Raw genomic sequence first — 21,933 nt, forward strand, 5'->3', positions numbered from 1 at the left:
GGCTGTGCTGTATAATTGTACGGTCCCTCTCACATAATTTAAGTATAATGTGTTGCAAAGAGCACAGGACCTTGCCTATGTTTCTTTAGAGGCTCAATGAGCCCTTACCAAGAGCCTGGATCATAGCCACCTGGCTTAAGGGACCACACAGTACTCCCTATGGAGTCAGTCTCTCACTTTAATTAGCAGCAGATTTCAATATAAAACAGTATTAAATAATCCCCAGTCCCATGTACTACGTGTTACTACTACAGCATCAGCATTCTCAATCGTTGCCAGCCCAGGGACAAAGGAGACTGGGATCAGTAATCAAACTTGGGTCTTCTGTATGTGCTACAACCATTAGGCCAGCCTTAATGAGATCATTTTTCATTTTTGTTTTCAGAAGACCCAAAGGCACTAGTGCACATTACAGGCTAATGATCTGCAAATTTGCAGTTTAAAAAATGAAGGTGTTTTCAAGTCCTATGAGTGTAAAATGTGTGCAAAGTCAGAAGTTATGTAAACTTCTTTGCTTTCCCATTTTGTTTGCATTCTTGCAACTGTATAACCTTTATATGTCTTAACAGGCCAGCATCTGTCTCACAAGAGCTGTACTAAACATTTTGCCTTGTCTACACTTGGACGTTTTCTTGCCTGTTTTTGAACAAGGTAGCTGCACTTGTGTTACCACTGAGCTGTGGTAAAAACACCTGTGATGCATGTAGCATTAGTGAATCCGCACCTTTGCTGACAAATGGGTAAGAAATATCTAGTGTAGACACAACATTAAACTAAGAGTTGCTCAGGCTGTGAATAAACTAGCTTCCCAGATCTGGAAACCTGGTTTGGGTTAAAAATGTAAAGGATTTGAATATTTTCATCCTAGTCGCCTACTATTTTTTTGTTTAGTTCATAAAATTAATTTAGTTTAATCTGGATTTATATTAAAAAGTACCTATCCATTAGGCACTTTTGGTACATATACATTAAAATAATTATTAGTAAAATCCTCAGCTGGAATTGTGGCCCAGAGTACTAGGTGCTGTACAAACATATGAAAACTCAGTCACCAATGGACTCCCCTCGTCCATCAGAAATCCTATGCACTGTGTAGCTCACCTATCTTTCTGTCTCACTTCATCACCATGGTATCAGAGCAGCTCAAAATCTTTAATGTGTTTATCCTCACAAACTTCCTGGTAGGAAAGTGTCTCACCCATTTTACAGATGGGGAACTGAGGCATGGAGAAGCTAAGTGATTTGCCCGAGGTGACACAGGAAGTTTATGGGAGAGCAGGGAACGGAATCCAGGACTCTAAGGCTAGCCCTTCTCCACCACTTTCTCCAAAGTCTGGGAGAAGAGATAGACATTGCATCATGTTCTGAAAGTCAACAGACTGAAGCTCTATTGTACCAAGAAGGGAAGTGAATTCCAGGACTGTGTATTTCTGGTGAAGAGCCCTCTACCAGCCTCAGTGTTTTAAAAGTAAGCTAGGGGACTGCTAACTCAACCCTCTCAGCAGATCTCTATTGCCATGGTAGCACAAGAAGAAAGGCGTTCTCTTGGGTAGCTTTATCTCAAACCATTTGACTTTAGAGAACAGTATATAGTAGTATACATTTGTTTATATCACAAAACAACCACATGCTTCAGCATAATTACAGTCCCAGCCAGGCTGGAAAAGCATAAATGTTGCAATTTAGGATGGAGAGTCTTTGACTGATATACACAGACAGCACAGTGCCTGCTCACACTGTCACCTAGGCATATTAGTTTCTCATTCCATGAGCATCAACATTTCAGAGTAAAAAATTTATTTGCATGTTAAATTTTTCAGTGAATATTTCCCCCCTCTGACTGAGAACTTCTGTTCAATCTACATTGAATTTTTACAATGGTGTTGCTAACACTTCAAAATATAGGTAGTAAAAATTCTGACAGCCTCTTAATTATATCCCTACCAACCATTGGTAGTATGGTGAAGGGTCTGTCAGTTTTTGCAGTACTAACTTTCATCTTTCAGTAGTTTATAAGTTACTACTGACTTGGTTGCGGAGTCCTTCTCTAATTAGAACCTTATATTGCTGCCATATTAAAGGCCTATCAGAATTACAACTCTTGCATTTCATACTACTTTGCATCTCTTACATGTATACAGTGCCTTTCATACAAAAAGGATCTCAAAGCACTTTGCAAATTCAGCAATTGCTATATAGGGATCACTTCATCCATCACTTAAATACAGCCACCTCTCAGGTGAAATGTAGCCAGTGGCTTAACAAGAGTATACAGCAAAATGACCCAAAAGCTTAAGATAGGAGCTGAAGAAGCATACTACAGTCAACTGAAATTTGAGGGGGTATTTAGATAGGCTGAATGTAATTAGAGGGTTGGAATTTTGTCAGAAGGTTAGGATTAAACACTCGCATTCTTAAGAAAAGTGCAATAGATTCTTTAATGATCACAAGCTGTCAGGCATTCAATTTGACGACACATCTAAAAGATGTGATTATTTTTAATGGAAGTTTGCATAATAAGATTTTCAGTGACACTGGCTTACACTATTAAAATAACTATAGATGTATTTAGTGTCTCATAGATTTGAACTCAAAGTAAAATGGCTTCAAAGGAGGTTTTAAACTGTGAAAATAGTTGCATTGACAGGTGCCATGTTCTCGTTATGCAAAATTTGTTAGAAAATTATTTTGGAATAGCTAAAACAGTACATATGTAGAATCTTGCTAAGGACGAAGTACATGGATTCCTGAGCAGCTAGTTTGCTTGTAAAATCTTCTTAACAGTTTTCAACAATAACATGTTCAAACCCAAATGGACCTGAGATGGTAAATAAAAATGTCAGATATCTCTATAATGTCAAAGTGAGACTTTTAAAAGGACCCTGGAACAAATGAAACTTTATGGCATTTATTTCTGAAATTAGTTATTTATTCTTTATGCATTACTGTCGTGCCCAAAAACCCCATTCAGGATTGATGCTCCATTGTGCACTCTAGGAACACAGAATAAAACAGCCTCTTCCCTGAATGATTTAATCTAATTAACAGCAGAGATAACAAGTGGTTGTAACAAACATTAAGAAGAAATGGGGGTTGGAGAATGATGGAAACCATAATAAGAGCATGTATTTACATAGGCCATATAAATAAGATAAATATCAGACGTACCCACTACGCATCTACTTAGACAGTATCAGTTGGCAATTTAAGACCAAATAAATCACGGTATCAAGGCAAAACACAGGTATGAATAAATGAAGGGAGTGAGATGCCTGGAGTCAGGGAGGATTTTGAATAGAAATGTCCCATATACATTTCTTTTGAAAATTTCCACACTTCTTGTCAGAAACTCCAAACTCTTGGTAGAAATACTAAACTTGTGACCTGATTCTGCAGGCCTTATTCACACTGAGACTACTCGCATGAGTAACTACTACTCAGCATGAGAAAGGGTTATGGAGCAGGCCCTTAGTGGCCAAGTCCACCACGGGTGACTTCAACAGAGTACGCTATGGATAAACATGTTCCCTGATTCACTTAGAATTAAATTCTGATTTCACGAAATCTGCAAAGGTATACCTGAATGTAGAATTTGGACCGCTGTCTAGACATTGCAATGTATTAAATTGAAGATATTCTAATGTCATGCAGTTTACTGACCACACTGCAATACTCTGGCACGATGGGCTGATATCGGCTCAGAGGTTAGAGATGGAAAACACCTGTCAGGTCATTTAGATGGGATTTTCAAAAGTAGCTAAGGGAGTTAAGTGCCCAAGTCCTTTTTGATTTCAGTGGGAGTTGGGCACCTAACTCCAATCCAAAACTTTTGAAAATCACACCCTTAATCCTTCTTCATACCAATACAGACTTATTCTTACACAATATTTTTACTACTTTGTCCACTCTAATATTTAAAGGTGTCAAACAATGGAGCTTACACCAGTTCCTTGGCCACATATTTCAAGGTCTAATATAATTCGCTAGATAGTGATTCTTCCTACAGCCTACATTTCTGCTTTCTGAATTTCATACCAGTTAAATTATTAACTTCTAGTTAATAATAATCTCTTGTCCCTCTTAAACAACTCCTCTCTATCCCGAATGTTTACACCTATCAAATACACCCAGATGTGGATAAAGTACTGCAGTCCTGTTCAGGCAAAATTCCCACTGACTTCACATGAAATGCAATATTGGATCTCACAATTGAACAATCTCTAGTCTGTTTTAAATTACATTTCATAGTAAGGACCTGATCCTGCATTAGAATCTGCTAGCGCACATGTGCAGAGTCCCATTAACTTATTTGTCTCCTGATATAGGATTAGAGCCTTGGTATGTATTTCATCTGAGGATCTTGAGTTTGCTCTCAGGTGAGCTTGATAAAAGTGTGGATCGGTCTTGTTCACTGTTAAACTTCCCTTTCCGAGAGTGAGACACACAGAACCACCACCTTTAGTTTCTAGAAGTGGTTACCCTTAAGTCAAGGTTGAGATCTTTGACAAAGCAGCATGTAGAAAATTTATATTGCATCTAGTCTTATCTGATGTGGCATATAGATAAATGGAGAATAATTTGCAGTGCTTGCCTGTTCTTAACCTTTTCAAGCATAATATTTACAGGGAAATCAGAGAAAGGCATAATGTAGGCTGAATTTATCAAAGAATCCTTTCTTTATACCTTGAACTTTGCTTTGCACATGAATGTATAGTTCATCATTTGTTTCCGATAAAATCCACCCATTCTTATCTAAATACCCCAATATTATTTTTCACATAAACAGAACAGTACTACCAAGATTTCATTACTGTTCACAGTTGGTGCCTTCTAATTCCATGTAATTTTAATTAAAGAAGAACTTGAAACAATCTCCCCCTGTGTTACTTCCAAGTATACAATTAACAGTGTACAGTTTCTGCTGTGAACAGTCATTTAGTGATTTCAGATTAATAATTAATCATTGCTTCCTGAGTTGTATCCATGCTAGAAAAATCGGAAGCAAGAGCTGTGTGTAAACAGCTATTGGAAATAAATGCTTTAATGAATTTGAAAGGACTTTGCTCTACTCGAATTTGAAACCTAAGCATGTAATTCCATTGGACAGAAAAAGATATGTGCTCTCTTCACTTTAAACTCTGAGAGTGGCACATTGGAAAGTATTTATTGTGTGCTTGAGTGAAGGGCAGGTTATTTCATGAAGGGCAGGCCACCTCTAAGCATCATAATGGTTTTGAAATAAGTGATTATTCTAGAACTTGCAGTATAGAAGAGCCCATCTCTGGAGTTTGAGCACTCTGACTCTTTTTTTCAAAACAAACAACACAAAAATTATACAGTAGCTGTCCTTATAAAAACAAAAACATCTGTGTTGGCCTTTGTCAGATGAAGGAGCTCCTGTGTTTGAACAGCCTGATCTCATCATTGTCCTTGCCATACTTGGGATATGATTCAAGATAGAAGTATGAAGAGTTTTATTGAAGACTGCTTCACTGAGTGTGCCCAAAATAAAAGGAATAACTCATAAATCTAAGATAGCCTTTTCCACACTGATATTAAATGGAGCATGGACAGGAGAAAATGTGAATATTGTTATAATGAACATGGCTATCTTTCATAGTGAAAGCAAATTTTACGCCAGGATGTTGAGAGAACTCCCTCTTCCTTACTCTGGAATTTTAAACATCCTCTTCAGTCTGCTAATTTTCATAATCTCTTTGGAGACATGTTAGAATGCAGCATTGTGTGCTGTCTTTGGCAATGGAAAATGGTGAACTGGTAGCAGATCAAATCAAAATATCATTAATCCAAACATGTATCAATAACAATTTAATTTTAAACCTCTCCATCACTTTATATCTTCCATTTCTGAGAAAATGATGGTTAATCAAGTTTAAACAGTTAAGGGGCAAATTTGGCATTTATTAAAAAATCCTCCACAGAAGCCCAGCATAACTATTGGACCCACTAAGAAGAATCTTTAAAATGAAATTTGTAATTCAACAAGTAGCTGAAGTAGTATGGCTTCATAATAGCCAATAGCTATTAGTAGAATAGCCAGTAGTGTGACTTCATAATGAATGTTTAATGCTGAATTTGTCAGATGGACTTCCCCCACAATGGACCATGGAGGAAAAAAATTTGAGACTACTTCAGAGATCCACATTTTTACTTAAGTGGACACATCAATTTACAAATCACACTTCGTTCTGGTTTTGGCTTGTTATTGTTATAGGTTCCATCTAATATTAGTAAATGAAAGTTTGGAGAGTTACAAAATTTTCCCCGTTTCCCCAATTTATTTACTTTGTGCATCTGCAGCATGTTGTATATAGTCAATTTCAGTATTTCCCCACACAGTCATAGTGGTGTATATGCAGTATAGTTGTGGCTGTGTAGGTCCCAGAATATTAGAGAGGGGGGGTGGATGAGGTAATATCTTCTATTGGACTCACTTCTGTTGGTGAGAGAGTTCTGTGTGGCTTGAAAACTCATCTCTCACCAACAGAAGTTGGTCCAGTACAAGATACCTCACCTTGTCTCTCTAATAGTTGTGTGTAGGCAGTGACTTTCCCCATCATCACCTACAAAAGCAAATGAGAGGAAAGCTTTTTATTTTCTTTCTTTCTCTTCTCACCTCCTTCCTTTTCAAAGGAAAATTTGATTATAAACCCAAAGAAATTACCATTTGGAAATTGGCAATTAAGTGTCTTCTGAAACAAAAAAGCTAAGATTTTCAAAAAGAGATGCCTGAAGTTCCATGCCAATTCAGTACTTTCGAAAATTAGGCCATTTATTCAGATACTCAGGTATGGATTTAGGAAACTAATTTCATGCAACTCTGTTTGAAAATCTTGGCCAATCTATACTTTTTCTCAATTATGTAAAAAAGTAAGTATCCTCTTATCCTTATCCATCTGGCACAACGTAGTATTGATTTGAGGTCTAAAGCACACAAACTGTTTTCCCCAGCAGCAGCAGAGTAACTCTGACACTCTAAACGTCAGGCATGTTCGCAACTCCTTTTACAAGTTAGTTCTCTTACCTTGTTAGAAGCCAGCAAAGAATATATGACTTCGCCTACTTAGACATGGGGCCAGATCCAATTCATCTTAATAACACAATACGTGTGTTAGTATATGCCCAAACCTGTAGGTGGGATTTTCAGAATAGTTCATTTTGGGCTTAACTCTGCTCCTACTTATGTCAGTGGACAGTTTACCATCAACTTCCATGGGGGCAGAATTAGGCCAAATGAGTGGTGTTGAAAATTCCACCTGTTTAAACAAACTCAATGACCAAATTATATGTGTTCATACATTTCTTGGCTTATTAGTCTGTTCAAAGCATGAAGTGTGGAAACAAACACTTGTGCCCTCTCCCAGCCCAGTAATTAATATATATTGCTTGAGAGACACATGCTGAAAAAGAAAAATAACCTCACTAAGAAACATTATTGCATGTATCTTTTTTGCCACTTTCTTGGGATAAAATGTTTCTCAATATTTTTTTCCAGACATTCGGGACAGTGGGGGACCTAAGCCAGTGATGGTGTATATTCATGGAGGGTCCTACATGGAAGGCACTGGAAATTTATATGATGGCAGTGTTCTGGCAAGTTATGGCAATGTGATAGTCATCACAGTCAACTATCGCCTTGGGGTACTTGGTAAGAAGCTTTTGGATTTCAATTAATCCCTGCTATCTGCATTGCACTTCATATTATTCATGAGAATATTTTCAGAAACTGCTTTTGTCTTTGTTTTTAAAAGCCTTTTTCCAAAACAAGACTTGTTGTTCTGTAGTTCCAAAACAAAATTTCTGCCTTTATATGCCGGATAACCTGAAATTCTGCTTCCAATTTAACGATATAAAAATATAATGCAGATGTTCAGATTTGCTGAGTTCATGTTGCCTCTTTCTGTCATTTATGAACATTATGTTGATTAGACGTACATACTGCATAGGGAAAATGAATTTATAGTATTCAAGTGCTAATTCAGAAATGGGGATTTTTTGTTTGTGAAGGGAAAAGATTAGAAATAACGCTTATGTTCTGTTGATCACCATGGCTTTTTGTCCTCTGAAGAAGCAAGAGATTTTGGGATACTAAACTGGCATTTTTATAACGACATTGTGCTTTCTTGATGTAGCTGGATTCCTTTGGTTTTAAAGTGGGAAGTGTCGGTCTAGTTAAGTACATCCAACATTTTCTAGACAGAATAAGAAAGTCAGAATGGAGAGTAGACTCCTACTGTTTTGACTTAAATGAATGATGTATGCTTACATTGGTGGTTTAAATAAGGAAGAGTTGTGAGGTTGACTCCAAACTATCTATTCATAAGTATTTCTTAAAGTAACATTTTGCCACTCATTCAGTATAGGCAAGCTTGTGACAGAGCTGCCACCTTGAGACAACAAAATAACTGGTTTTTTCCATTGTTTTCTGCTGATATTTTGTGTTTTGAAACCCATGATGTGAATTGGATTCTAGGATATTATATAGACCCATATTGCAATAGTGTACCAGAAATTTTATGAAAGAATCATGACACTATATATAATATCCCAAATGGTTTGATAAACGGCAGCTAAATAATGTGATAAATAACGTGTTGTTTAGTTAACAAGGCCAGTGAACTTTATTCTTAGTATGTTAGCAGTAGGAAAAGGCTACTGGGAGTTATCGAGCATGTTGCTTTTGTTTTCCATTCCAGGGTCATATTATTTACTCAGTCCCCATTTCATTTGTGTTTAGTATGCACCTAGTCTTTTCATGAATTCATTAATTCTTACCGGCTGTCCTGGGTAACTGCCATCTGTCGATTACCTTTTTTGTTAAAAACTGGGGAATTGGAAGACAAATAATTTGACTTTCTGTTATTCTTGCCTGCCTTTGGTTTTGATGTTGTCTAACTTCGATTCTTGAAACTTGGCATAATTTTAATTGTTTTACATTGCACCCAGTCACTTTCACATGTAAAATGAACAGTACTATTTAAAGATGATCTAGCTCTTTGTTTAGTGACCAATCCTGGCTTTAATTTGTCCGCAATTCTTTTGGCAATGCGACATGTTATCTTGTTTGCTTTTATTTCAATGTAGTTACACACTGACTTGTTGGTACAATAATTTGGGATTCACGTTCATTGTCAATATATTGTATCAGCTTTCATTTAATGGACTTTCCTTTTTCTAATTTATTTTAGTGCACTCATCGCTGATGTATCAGTTTACATTTATCTGCAGTAACCAGTCCACTAGGCTAGGCTGTCAAGTGATATAAATGCTCCTTGTCTGATTGCATTGTTACTTATTTACTAGTTCCAAACTGTACTTGTAACAGCAATGTTGGAAATCTTATTTTTTGTACCAAAAAATGAACTACTTTGCATGATTCTATTTTAGCCTGAGATTTCAACATTGATCCCTCTAGTAGCTGGGCTAGTAACATCTTACTAAACTTGCATATTCCTTGGTTCTCCCTCTGGTTTGTGTGGTCTTTCGGACAACAACAATGAAGAAAGAAGTATTTTTTTCTTTTTAATTGTAAACTGTATCGGTAAAACCACTAAAACTGAAAAGAGAACTGACTGCAGTAATACTTAAAATGACTCTCCTTTCAAGTCAGCTTTCAAAAACTGACTAAATTTCAGGTTGACAGTCTTCCCTTAATACAGTAAACATACAATTTGCTTGCATATAAAATGACTGTTATACTTCACTATGTATCCACTACAGCAACAAGTCAGCAATTAAAAAGAACTTATACAGTATGCAGTTTTCTCCTCTGCCTTGCATCATTACTTTTTTCTTCCTTTAACATCGCTGCAGGTACTATTATACAATAAGTGTTTAATTCCTCAACACAGGTCTTTTGGTATAAATGCAATAGATATCAACTTTGATTGATGCTGTTTAAGAGTATTATTCAGCATTAAACAATTGTCCTGCAAACTATTAGTCTTTGCCGTCCACAGGATTTCACTCCTTGTTTCTCACATTCACTGTCTCCCTCACTGACAGAGCTTAGCTATGATAAAAACTGATAAACATATTAAGCTATGTTGGTGGGGAGTGGGGGAGGGAGGGAGGGAGGAAGGAAGGAAAGAGAGGGAAGTCTCAGGGCAGAATTTGACCCACTGGTATGTTTTTACAAGTACATGACATAAAGCTTTGTGGGCAGTGGTTCTCGACTTTTTTCCATACTGAGAAACCCTCCTATCTATCCAGGATTGAGCTAGGGTCTCCTCCTATTTAGCAATATGGGAAGGGCAAAGGTGTTATAACCCGCAACACCGTTTTGCAATCCCCAGGTTGAGCCACCTGCATTTTAGGGCAATATAAAGATGGTTTTTGAATTGTTTGTGAGTTGGGAATATTGCTGCTGATCCCTTTAACTTATTTAAATAGCTTATTTCTTTTCTTAACAATAGTAAACTCGAGCAACTTAATTTTACTTTTTCAGTTTATTATTTATTCAGTACCTTCTCTGAGTGTTGTGCTCTTGGTCAAGTCCAGCTCTTTTGAATTACTGCTTTTTGTGAAACACATGGCAGGGATAATGCACATCTGATATTCCGGTAATTGCTAGTTCTTGAATACACATCTTACTTAAATCTTATTTCTCATTCCTAACTGATTGAAGTTTATACCGAGCAATCTATTTTTGATTGTTCAACAAGCTTTGAGGAAACAGCACTACATTACTCTCAGGATCATACTATACCTCCTACATACGACTTTCTGCAATTGTGTATCAAAAGAAGTCACAAATGTATTGTAAACGTTTCTGATTGATGCTGTAGATTAGTTTTAGGCATTATGACCTTGTAACAGTTTCTAATAATTTGGTGGTCTCTTTCCAGTGCTCACTCTGCACTAGTGGTAGGGGAATGTTGCTGTACAGATCTGGATGTGGATTACTATGTAGCCAACAATAATAGACCGCTGCAGATGAACTCACTAGAGGCCACATTGCTCTCCCATAGCTTTTTCATGGGAGGATGGTGAAACTACATGGAGTTCTAGCCATCGTCTCCTCTAATGGGGAAGGAATTTGCAGGTCTGCAGTGGGGTAGGGAATCCCACGTGTTCTGAGAATTTGTGAAGCTGCACTGAACGTAGCTTGAGACAATAAAGCTGCTTACACTGCCACTGGCCTGACTCAAATGTTAGTAGTCAGTTGAACTTGAAATGTATTTAATAAAGAGAAGATGATGAAAATGAAGAGGGAGATTTAAAACAAACCAGAAACCTGATGAGGTTCCTGGCCCAGTTTTACCTTTGTCTGGAACCTGTCTCCAGAATAAAAGCCCATTACAATTTTTCTTTAATGACAAGAGGGAAAGAAGAGCTGTTTGCTTTGGAAGCTTGGGGATCATTGAATGGAAATAGATCATTTATATCTTTTCTGGCCTTTATATTCTGTTTAAATGCATGTCCTGTGCAATCTGCCTCTTCCAGTGAGGGATGGTAAGTGAAAAGTCTGATATCCTTGAACTTCTGAGACTCTCAAGGGAGAGCCCAGTGGTAAGTGCTAGGAAGGTTTTATGTCTTCTTTATAATAAATACAACTTGCAAAAGGGCAAAATGCAGACAAGTTAAATTTTGAGGTCAGTTAATTTAAAACTTTAGCTGTATATCTCAAATACCTTCATATAATAAGTGAACTAGTGGCATGTTGTTTATTTTTTTCTTAATTTAAAAAAAAGAAACATGAAAATAAAGAGCCTCTGTTTTTTGTGATTAGAATGGGTTAAAAAGTCCTCCTGGGCTCTTACAAAAACACATTGAAATGACTTAAATACTTGCAGTGTTATTTTTCATGTCCTTCTGTTTGAAAAGAAATATTTAGAAAGGGCCAATACTTTGTGATTTGCATCAGGTTGCTTTACCATCTGTCTTCCTTGGCAGTGCCAGCAAAAGAGAGAGAGTTTGCCTACGCCTATTGCATGATCATCTTTCTTCTGCGGCATTAGTTTATTTTTACAGCTCTTGGACTCTTTTTACCTCCCAGGATCCTAATGGGATTCAAAGGAAAAATAGTTCAGACAGTCTTTATTCCACCTCATCTCTAAACTGCCTTGGGGGATGTAAGGATGATTCATGAGAATCTTTCTCTGGAGCTAGTGATGGGCCTCATTTAAATTTCCCATTTTGTTCTTCCTACACAAGCCAATGAAAAGTTTACCATCGAAACAGCTAAACTGTTCTTCTAATGGCCTGAAGCAAATATTTGTAATGATCAAAGTAAGAACGGGAAACTTCTGATTTCTAGTTTTGAATATTCCATCTTGCTGCACTGGCACTACAAACAAATATCAGATCTCCTAAGAGTGAGAGACCACAATGTATATACACCCACACAGAGAGAAATACACCGATAAATGAGATCCTCCTGGTTATATTGCAATAACTAATAGCAGTTTTCCCTGCTGAGAAAGCAGATGTAGGTGTGCTTAAATTCTGTAATTGTACAGTAGTCTTTTAAATATTTAGCAAGATATTGACTTTGATAATCAGGTTAAAAACATTTACCTTCCTCTGTTGTATATTCAGCTAATTTTACATTAAAATGGTTAAACCTTTAATCACCGGTACTCCAATCACCCTTTCTGTTTTCTGCTACAGTTTCTGTGTGTGGGGTAGAGTGTGGTGAAATGCCTATGGGTTAACCTTACCCCTTTGTGTTCAGTGGAATCCAAATCTTCAACACTGTATCCATGGCATCTCTGATATTAAATGTATTGTGGACTGTTTAAAATATTTTTCATGGTAGCTATTTAGACAGAAATTGTAAACGCCTGCAAATAAGTTACAAGTAATTAAGAAAAATCCATTCATTGTTAGCAGAAGCGATGAACATTTAGGATGTGTTTTACTGTCAGTGTGGTTGTGGTACCTATTTATATACTTATATGGTCCCCTTCGCTATAGTATCTAGATGGGCTGAATTTAAATATCCACTATCTCTTGGTGTCTGTCTAGCTTGAATTACCTGCATATTCTTTCATTTCCTCATATTCCAATTTCCAGAAGTTCATATTTCTGGGAATTGTTTTATTGTGTCAGTCCACTAGCTAGGACATTCCGTGTTATAATGGAAATGCCAACTCATTAGTTAAACCAGTTTTCCTCTTTCTGCAATTTCATTCCTATATGTACATTCTTAATAGGTGACACTTCAGGTGAGTCACGGTTTGCATTAGTTGAGAAATACTTATTCTCTCTGCAGGTCTCCAATCCAATCTCTCATCTGTCTTTGTAGTTACCAAAGTATTTCTTAATCTGTGTGGCATGTTTTTTAATGCGTGGTAACATGGGAATGATAAAATACAATACATCTTTATTTTGTACTGTACAGTGTCTTTGAAACAAACTGTATCCCAGAATGGTTTACAGAATTCTCTCATTTTGCTGGATAGCTATAATTTAGAGAGAGAGAGAGAGAGAGAAATGTCACGTGTTTCTATCCTTCATGTCATGGTAATGCTATGTATCCTTGATAAATAGTTTTAAAGCTGGGTATTTGCTGTTAAAGTATTTCACACTCTGGTCCCAATATTGTGTTTTGTTCCCATTTTACCTCTGACATACAGTTAGCAGTATTATTGGACCCAGTCCAGATTCTATACACCAGAGGTGAAATCCTGGTCATGTTGATGTCAATGTGAATTTTGCCATTGATCTCTGAGGCTGGGATTTCACTTTAGGACTTTGTAATCCTAGCTGGTGGACAAATGTAGCAATTCTGTTTTGGAGGTTTGTTTAAAAGGCTTCTTTTTTCCAGTGAGTGTCCTTAAAGAATCAACATCTACCATACTGTTATTTCTGGTATTCCCTATAATTAGAACCGGGACTACAGTACTGCCAAATACTTTGGTAAATTGAACTGCTGTTAATAGTAAAGGTTTTTGTTAATAGTGCTTAATTGTATATGCTTGAACTGTATTATTGTTTCCATATTGAACCTTGAAAAGGCTTGTATATTAATAATTAGTAATATAAAACAAATATTGATAAGAAGGCAAGCAGAGAATCTTCATTTTTATGCTCGCAGTGAAAGTCAGTCTATAATTCCCTTTCCCACTCTATTTATGCTTGCTAAAATGATAAGCAACTCTTAGAAATCTTAATTTTCTGTATGGTTACTCAGCAAATATAGAATGTTAGGGTGTTAATAAGGTTTGACTGAGTATTTCAGTTCCAAGGAGCACTTTATTTTTATTTAATCTCTGAATGGCCCATTGTTTCTTTATAAAGTTCTTGTTGACTGTACGGTGCTGTGTTTTTTTCCCATCTTGTCATGGTTCCTTGTGTTTGAAAATATATTTTAGCACTGAATAGGTGATCTTTTAAAATTCGTACCCCTTCAGCTATACTCAAGGAGTTATACTGCCTGGCTACGACTATATTGTGAAGATGTAATGTTCCGCCTGGCTTTGCAGATTGGTTGTGCTTTGAGTTTCCAATCTGTTTCTGTATGGTAGATGAGCATCCAGCAACTTAAAAAGTATGAAATAAATGCAACCTGCTAAATACAATGGTTACACAGTAGATCCCACCATTTCGGTCTTTATCAGTACTGAATAGATAAGAATGTGAGTCATGTTTCCTGCACTCGAGATGGCAAAAAAAGAGCACTGTCTGTACAGACGCATGTTGAAAGGGCTTCATGCTATTAGAATTCACTTTTTAAAAGATTTAGGTTCAGATTCTGACATCCTAACTCATGTTGTGTAGCATTTTATTCCCCAAATAGTCCCATTAAAATCAGTGAGACTATTTAAGAAGGTGCTACTCAGTGTGTGTGTGTGGGGGGAGGGGGGTGGCAGAGTCTGGTTCTTATTCATTTGAAACAATGATTGAGCACCAGACTGTAAACCTCTTACTCCTATTGGTGAGGAGTTACTTGTGCAAGTTGTCCCATAGGGTTCAGTGGGTCTATTTGCATGAGTAACTACTTAGCAGTGTAAGTAAAAAGTTTGCAGTCTAGCCCTTGACTTTTCAGCAGTCTGTTCAAGTAGGAATATGCAGCAATAACCAAAATACAGTGTTTTTGAGCAAAAAGCTACTTCCATTGATGAAAATTAAAGCCTTTAGGCCTACATTTGTGGCAAATGTTCTAATAAAAAGAGTGTAAATTACATTCTTATTCTCATTTGGAAAATGTATTAGCTTTGCCAAATCATTATTGCTTCTACACCAAATGGTGTATGTTTTAAAGAAAAAAGGCAGTAGTTTATTGTTTAGAGAGCTATGTGCTATTTCCTCACTGTGGCCCACGAGTACATGCCCATTGGCTTCAATAGACCCAGAATTTCCCCAGAGACACGACTTGCATAATTAAGGGCTATCCATTTGAATTAATTGAATTAATTACAATGTTGATCACTGAGCTTACAATATATAATATTTAAAATGTATTTTGAACAGCTTTAAAATAAGTTGCAGATTCAGTATCACCATCAGTTTAATTAACTGAAAGTGTTTTCCCCTCTAAATAGAATTTGATTTCACAAATACCTGGTTTTTCTCAATATTTTCAAATAGGACCTGAATTTTTCTCAATGTTAATCTAACTCACAAAGCTGTCGATGACACATTTGTTTGGGTAATTATTAATTTTTGAAGGTGTGACCTACTCTCCTTTGTATTTGAATATAGTGGTTAGAATAATTTCTTCTATGCTGAATTTTTTCCTTCAAAAACATATACAAAATAGAACATATTAGGTAGCATTTTCAAAAGCATGTAACTGATTTAGGACCTGTGTACAGTGTGGGATAATGCACACTATGCGGGTGTAAATCTGTAAAGTGCACTAAGGTGTTGCATGTTAACTGATCTGTGTAGCCCTGTTGGTGAACACTAAATATTCTCTAGTGTGCTTTAACGTAGTGCTGTTTTTGAAAAGGTGACTTAGGTCCACAACTTCCATAATATTTAAGCACCTAATTCTCAGTAGGAATTAAGTGCCTAAGGACCAGATCCTCAAGGTATTTAGATGCCTAAAGATACCAATCGTCAGGTAATGGGGTTTTAAAAAACATTTAAGCATGGTAGGTGCCTAATTCCAAGTGATTGCCTAACCTGCTTAGAAAATCCTGCTAGATGCCTTTTGAAAATCTGGCTCTTAAGTCACTTAATCATTTATAAAAATGTAGCAAATATTGTAGCAACAGTGCACTCTTGCAACCCATAAGCTTCTTCTTTCGTATGGCATTCAAAAAGCATTGGGTTGGGATTATAACTGAATCTTAAGACTTGAAAGCCATTCTAATGCTTCTGGGCTAGCTAGGTGGTTCCCCCTCCTGAATGCAGCAGTTGTCTGTGATGTCACATGGTTTGTACCTCACCACAGTCACAACCTGGTGAGTCTTTGACCTCCCCCACTCCAATTTGTGGAGGAAATATCCACACCTTCTGTGCATTGTCCGAATGCTGTTGAGTGTAGTCCACTACCTACAGGGAAGGCAGAATCCTGGGACTTCTTTCATTGGCTCTTTAATCAGGTCTTTGTTTGGGACGTCGCAAGCAGCCCACGATTCAAGCCAGCGAGTTCTGGAGTCCTATCCATTAGCCTGTAGTCTTGATACATGGATCCAGAGAAGCTTCGTGGATTTGAGTCAGGAGAGTAGCAGTGAGTTGAGATCTTGGTGTATCAGCAGGTTCGGAGTGGTCAGGATCTTATTGTATTCCCAGACCACAGCAGTGTCTCGTCTGATGTTGGCTGGCATGATGCCCACCAAACTGGGAGGCACAGTATTGGCATTGATTTGAGAGAGCCACTAACAGTCCTGAATGTGGCATTGATTTCAGCATCAACAAAGATGAGTGTGGGTGCCGTTGCACCAAACTGGTGCACGATACTCCACTGTTGACAAAACCAGGACTTGTACTGACGTTTGAAGTGTGCGTGCATCACATCCCCAGGATGTGCCAGAGAGCTCCGGAATGATAGGTTTCAGAGTGGCAGCCATGTTAAATTCATTAGTCTCTAAGGTGCCACAAGTTCTCCGGAATGATGTTAACCCTGGTTTTTATCTTCTTACTCATGCAAGTAATCCCTTGAACCTGAGTCAAAATACAAGTTAGGCTTTGGTCAAACACAAGTTAGTGGCTCAATACAGCAGTAACTGGGTGAAAATTAATGGCCTGTGACGTACAGGAGGTCAGACTAGATGATCTAATTGTCCCTTCTGGCCTTAAACTCTGAGTCTATGAATAATCAGTGGAACTTCTCATGGCAACAAGTGCTACTTAGTATGAGTGAGAGTTGCATAAGCAGACTCAATAGTTAGACATCAAACAGACATAACTTTGATTATAAAAAAAAACAGAGTTTTTTCCTCTATTTGTCGTACAGTGGAATTCTTTTATAGTTCATAGTTTGATATCTAGTAAAACTTCGGAAAATGTTAATCATTAGCATCAGAGTGACAGGCACATCCATTATCTTTTTATGAACCTTTAAAGGTACTGTCAAGAGATGGCATTTTATTTAGTCTCTTTCTGCTGTGCCACCACTGGCTCTCTGGTGAGCTGCCTTCTGTGCTTCCCCCCCACTCCCCATTTGAGTAAAGATGATAAATGAATGGAAGATTATATATTATTGCCTAATTAAAAGTACATTAAAGTGAAAGTAAAGAGGGGAAATTAATAGCAAAATCAAAATGCTGCAGTAGAAGATCATTCATTTAATCTTCCTGAATGTAAGAAAATATAGAGGAAATACAACTCACAACCCCTTTTGGGGGGCCTTAACAACTGCATATTGAGGCTTCTAAATTTTTCCCAATACCTAGTAGTTACTTTGTGGCACTTTAACAGCTTTGTGGGGTTACATTATGCTACACGTTATGTAATCAGTCCAGGTTGCCCTACTTGATCCCCTCACCCTTGGGGCATCAGTGCTGTCTGGATCACCTGAAGCATGCAAAGTAGTTTAATTCTCCTAGATAGTAGTGGTAAATGTTTAGAAAAATATCAAGGACCTCTGACAGCATTCATCTATTTCCTATATCAATGCATTTATCATACCCTGAATAGACTTGCTTACAATTCTGCAAGCATTTGAGTCACCTCTTTTTTTAATGTAACAAGTGACCTTAGGATAACCCAGATCATATGAAGCTCAACCACTACTCACCTAGATTTACAATGTCCTAATTTCCTAGGTCAGTTAATAGGATTAGCATTCTGATCTCAGACCTGCTGTAATTCATGACATTTAAGTGGCTTTTTGTGAGGTGGTATTAGCCCAAAAGAATCATGTATGCAGTGAAGCGGAGAGAGAAGAGAAGATTGCCATGCTTCAATCTGTACCATCAAAATGACAAAATGGACATATAGTAAACAATAGGTTATTGACTTGGTATGTTTAATGGGTCAACTGCAGTGCACAGCATGCAAGATATTTATGAAATGGGCACCCTGAATATACAGTGCACGTATAAAATGAACCGTTTCTTTTCTATCTGTGCTTTTTCTGGCACACCAAATTGACATTATCCATCTGTTATCATCCATAGATGATAACTCTTGCTTTTCTATTTTTAGGGCATGATGACACTAGAGCTCTAGCCTAGTACAAGGACATTTTAAATAGTAACTTTTCTACAACATTTGTCATTGGACTCTCTTTTGTTAAAACCGGAAAAACAACATACCTTTAAAATTACTCATTTGGGCACAAAAGCAGTTTTTGTCACTCCTGTAGAGAGAAATTACTCTTTGGTAAGAAATTCTCTTGATCAATATTTAATCATGTAATAAATGTATCTCAGTTTTGCCAGAAATCAAATGTATCTTTGGGAGTTTATTAAAGTTCAGCTTGATAATTTTGTCTGCAAAATATGCAGGAGGAAGCGTGCACTGAGGGTAAAAATAAACAGGCATTCTGCTTGCCACAGAGCAGACACAAAACAAGGTCTTTGACTCCCGAAACCGTAACTTTTGCCCAACCTCTGCACATTTAGTTAACTTGCAATACTCATCTAGCTGCATCTAGTAACAATCATGCTCATCAATACAGTGTCAGAGAAAACTACTTTTTTCACCATTGTTTGATCTTTTGTGCAGAATAAATTGTATTATCATAGAAGATTAGGGTTGGAAGAGACCGCCTGAGGTCATCTAGTCCCAACCCCCTGCTCAAAGCAGGACCAACACCAACTAAATCAGGCAACCATCATGACCCAGATCCATGGTGGCATTGTTGGGGGGGGGGGCAGCTGTGGTGTAAAGGTGGGTTCAATGAGGCCAGGCTGGTCCCCAAGTCTACAAGGGACTGCAGCCTAAACCCTTCTAACTTATGCTGGTTGCCAATGTTCCCAAGTAACCTATACAACCACAGTCACATCCACTTTCCCTAGGCAGAGGGATGGAGGTAAATTAAGATCTCTTATGCTGTCTGTACACCACTATAGGACCTCTCTACATTGGCATAATCTTCCTGCGTCTGGCTGTGCTGGCTGTGTGGTCATTGCAGAATGGCATTAAGTAAGTGCAGTACAGCCCAAGATCTAGGCCAGTACCTGTGAGCTGCCTTTGCAGTCTAAGTGGGTCTGGCTCTCCACTTACACCGCTCTTTCACTGGTTTATCTCCACTGACTTCTGATTTACACCACTGTGGGATGAGAATAAGGCCCAATATATAATTATACAGTATAGAAATGGAGTGTCTGGTTTTCTAAGGCTTAATTGAAATTACTCCTACATACTATAGTTGCATTCAGTAACAACATGATAATTGATGGTCTGTGGGCATTACCATTCTAAACTCTGCTGCCATTGTGCATGATAATTTCTAACTGTATAAAAATGACTAAATTCTATGTTTTGCACACGTAGAGCTGCTCGCATATATAAGTAGCAGCTCCGTCCTACAGACTGATATGATACTTCCTTGCCACAATACTTCATAATATATTTCTGTATCTAACAGCAGCTCTATATTATAGCTTGTAGCAATACCTTTAATGCCTCCAAAGAGCCGTATGCACAGTAGATTTACAAGATTTCAGGATGCAAAACTCTCTTGACAGCAATAAGGGCAAAAGAGGGCCCTAAATTATTTCTCTGATTTGATGCGTGGTCCCTGTGTAAATATATGTTTTAGTGGGCCAGCATAGAAAGTTGTACAGTATAATGTAGCAATTTGCATTACACTCCAACTGAGAATAAACAGAAGACTGCAGATTCTGAGATGGCAGTTTCTTAACTTGCACCCTTCAAAATCCTGTCATGTAAATAATACTTTTTGGTGAAAAATGTCCCTGAATGTATAATTACACAACAGACATGTTAGAGCACCAAAGGAGCTATTGTAGCCTAACGGGTAAATGATATGCATTTTAAAAAAATCCCTGTAATGTGTTATGAAAATTGTCTTTAAAACAGTGCTTATTATGTAAATATATCACCGCCTTTGGAGCATCGTAAACATCTCTTGTGCTGTACATATTAGCAAGCTAAATACATTTTTAGACAAGATCATATAGGAACTCTTTTTCTTTTCTTTCTTTAAAGCTAAGCATAAAAAAGAAGCCTTAATTCATAAATCCCAGTTAACTTTAGTCCTAACTTACCCCCTTATTATTATTTATGATAGTGCCCACTATGTGCTCAGCGCTCTTTAAAGGGCAAACCAGAAGACAAAGGCTGTGGGCACAACACTGTGGGAACAACAAGTAGCTATTGGGCCCAACACTGCATTTTAAAGCTCAGCAGTAAAACACAGGATTCTGCTGTTTGGTGTTGGTCTGAGTGCACCAATAAGACCAACATACAGTACCATGCTAGGATGCTGCATTCTCCTTCAAGGATGTGGAGGAAAATAATTGCTACCTTACAGCGGTATTGTGAGGTTTGATTAAACGTTTGCCTTTGCTGCAAGGCATTATGGCAAGTGCAATGTATATTAACAATCATTTCTCATGCAAATGAATTTGGTAGGTCTTCCTCATGTTTCAGACTTTTCCCAAGAGTTTAGTATTGCTCAGAATGAGAAGCAAGCATGCTTGCTGAGTCACTGGAATTTGTACTTGCAGACTGAAGTAGTTTTTGATTGTCTATGTGTCAGGGATCCAGAGAGAGAAAATTAAAAAAAAAAAAAAAATGGTGAGCAAGCAGTCTTGTTCTGAATGATTCACTTCATATGCAGAAGTTCCACTCATACTGAAAATCGTTTTTTCCTGCTGTATGTTTCATCTATGGGAAGTTTGACTTCCTGAAGTCTTTCCATATTCATTAGACAGAATTTCTTCAATCTTTTCACACACCTTTCACAAGTATTTACAGGAAGAGATTTTGCATTACTGCAAATATACAGGAGAAGGGTGGGAGGGTCCTAAGTTGAAGTGCAGCTGTGAAAGTGCTAGGGGTGGGAAATACTTGGATAGGCAGAATGCCATGTACAGTCCAATGCTTTCAATAACAAATGAAAGCCAGACCCATTCCTAAGCAATTTACTATTCTCCTTATTTAGATTGTGCTCCCCTTGCACACACTGGTGAGCACTTATACAAATCATCCCATTGTCTTTAGCCATGGACAGTGGACAGGTTTTAACCTCCGTTTCTGAAATGCTTGTTTCGATCAGTACTTGCAGACAAATGGTTTATCTGGGTCAGTGACCAGGGTGTGGGCAGTTTGTCCTTGTGGTTGGAGCAGGAGTCGGGGTAGTCTGGAATCGGAGCCAAGGGTCAGAGGCTCCAGAGCCAAAATCTGAAGTTAGGAATTGGAGCCAAGGGCAGGACTCAGGTTACCTAGAGTGAGCCAAGGCAGGAGCAGGGCTGAGAACAAGCTGGCTCAGAAACTACTGCAGCCATGGGCAAATGCTTTGAGCAGCCACTGAACTGCTTATCGACAAACCTTGTGTAAGTTAAGATTCAGATGCTGACTCTTTCAACCAATCAGGCAACCTGC

At 37.7% G+C, this 21,933-nt stretch overlaps 1 protein-coding gene across 8 annotated transcripts in view; it reads left to right on the forward strand.

Moving 5' to 3' along the window:
• The window catches only part of NLGN1 (neuroligin 1), a 435,265-nt gene that overhangs the window by 146,399 nt on the left and 266,933 nt on the right, over positions 1-21,933 (forward strand). For 7 of the 8 annotated variants that reach the window (XM_065410490.1, XM_065410492.1, XM_065410491.1 and 4 more), the window contains one exon: positions 7,517-7,669. In XM_065410490.1, coding sequence (XP_065266562.1) covers positions 7,517-7,669 — 153 coding nt within the window. Of the gene's footprint in view, positions 1-3,102; positions 3,122-7,516; positions 7,670-21,933 lie in introns of those variants that run through there. The other variant, XM_065410497.1, reaches the window with a different exon arrangement.

This window comes from Emys orbicularis, chromosome 9 (assembly GCF_028017835.1).
Source record: "Emys orbicularis isolate rEmyOrb1 chromosome 9, rEmyOrb1.hap1, whole genome shotgun sequence".
In the NCBI taxonomy this organism is placed as follows: domain Eukaryota; kingdom Metazoa; phylum Chordata; order Testudines; family Emydidae; genus Emys; species Emys orbicularis.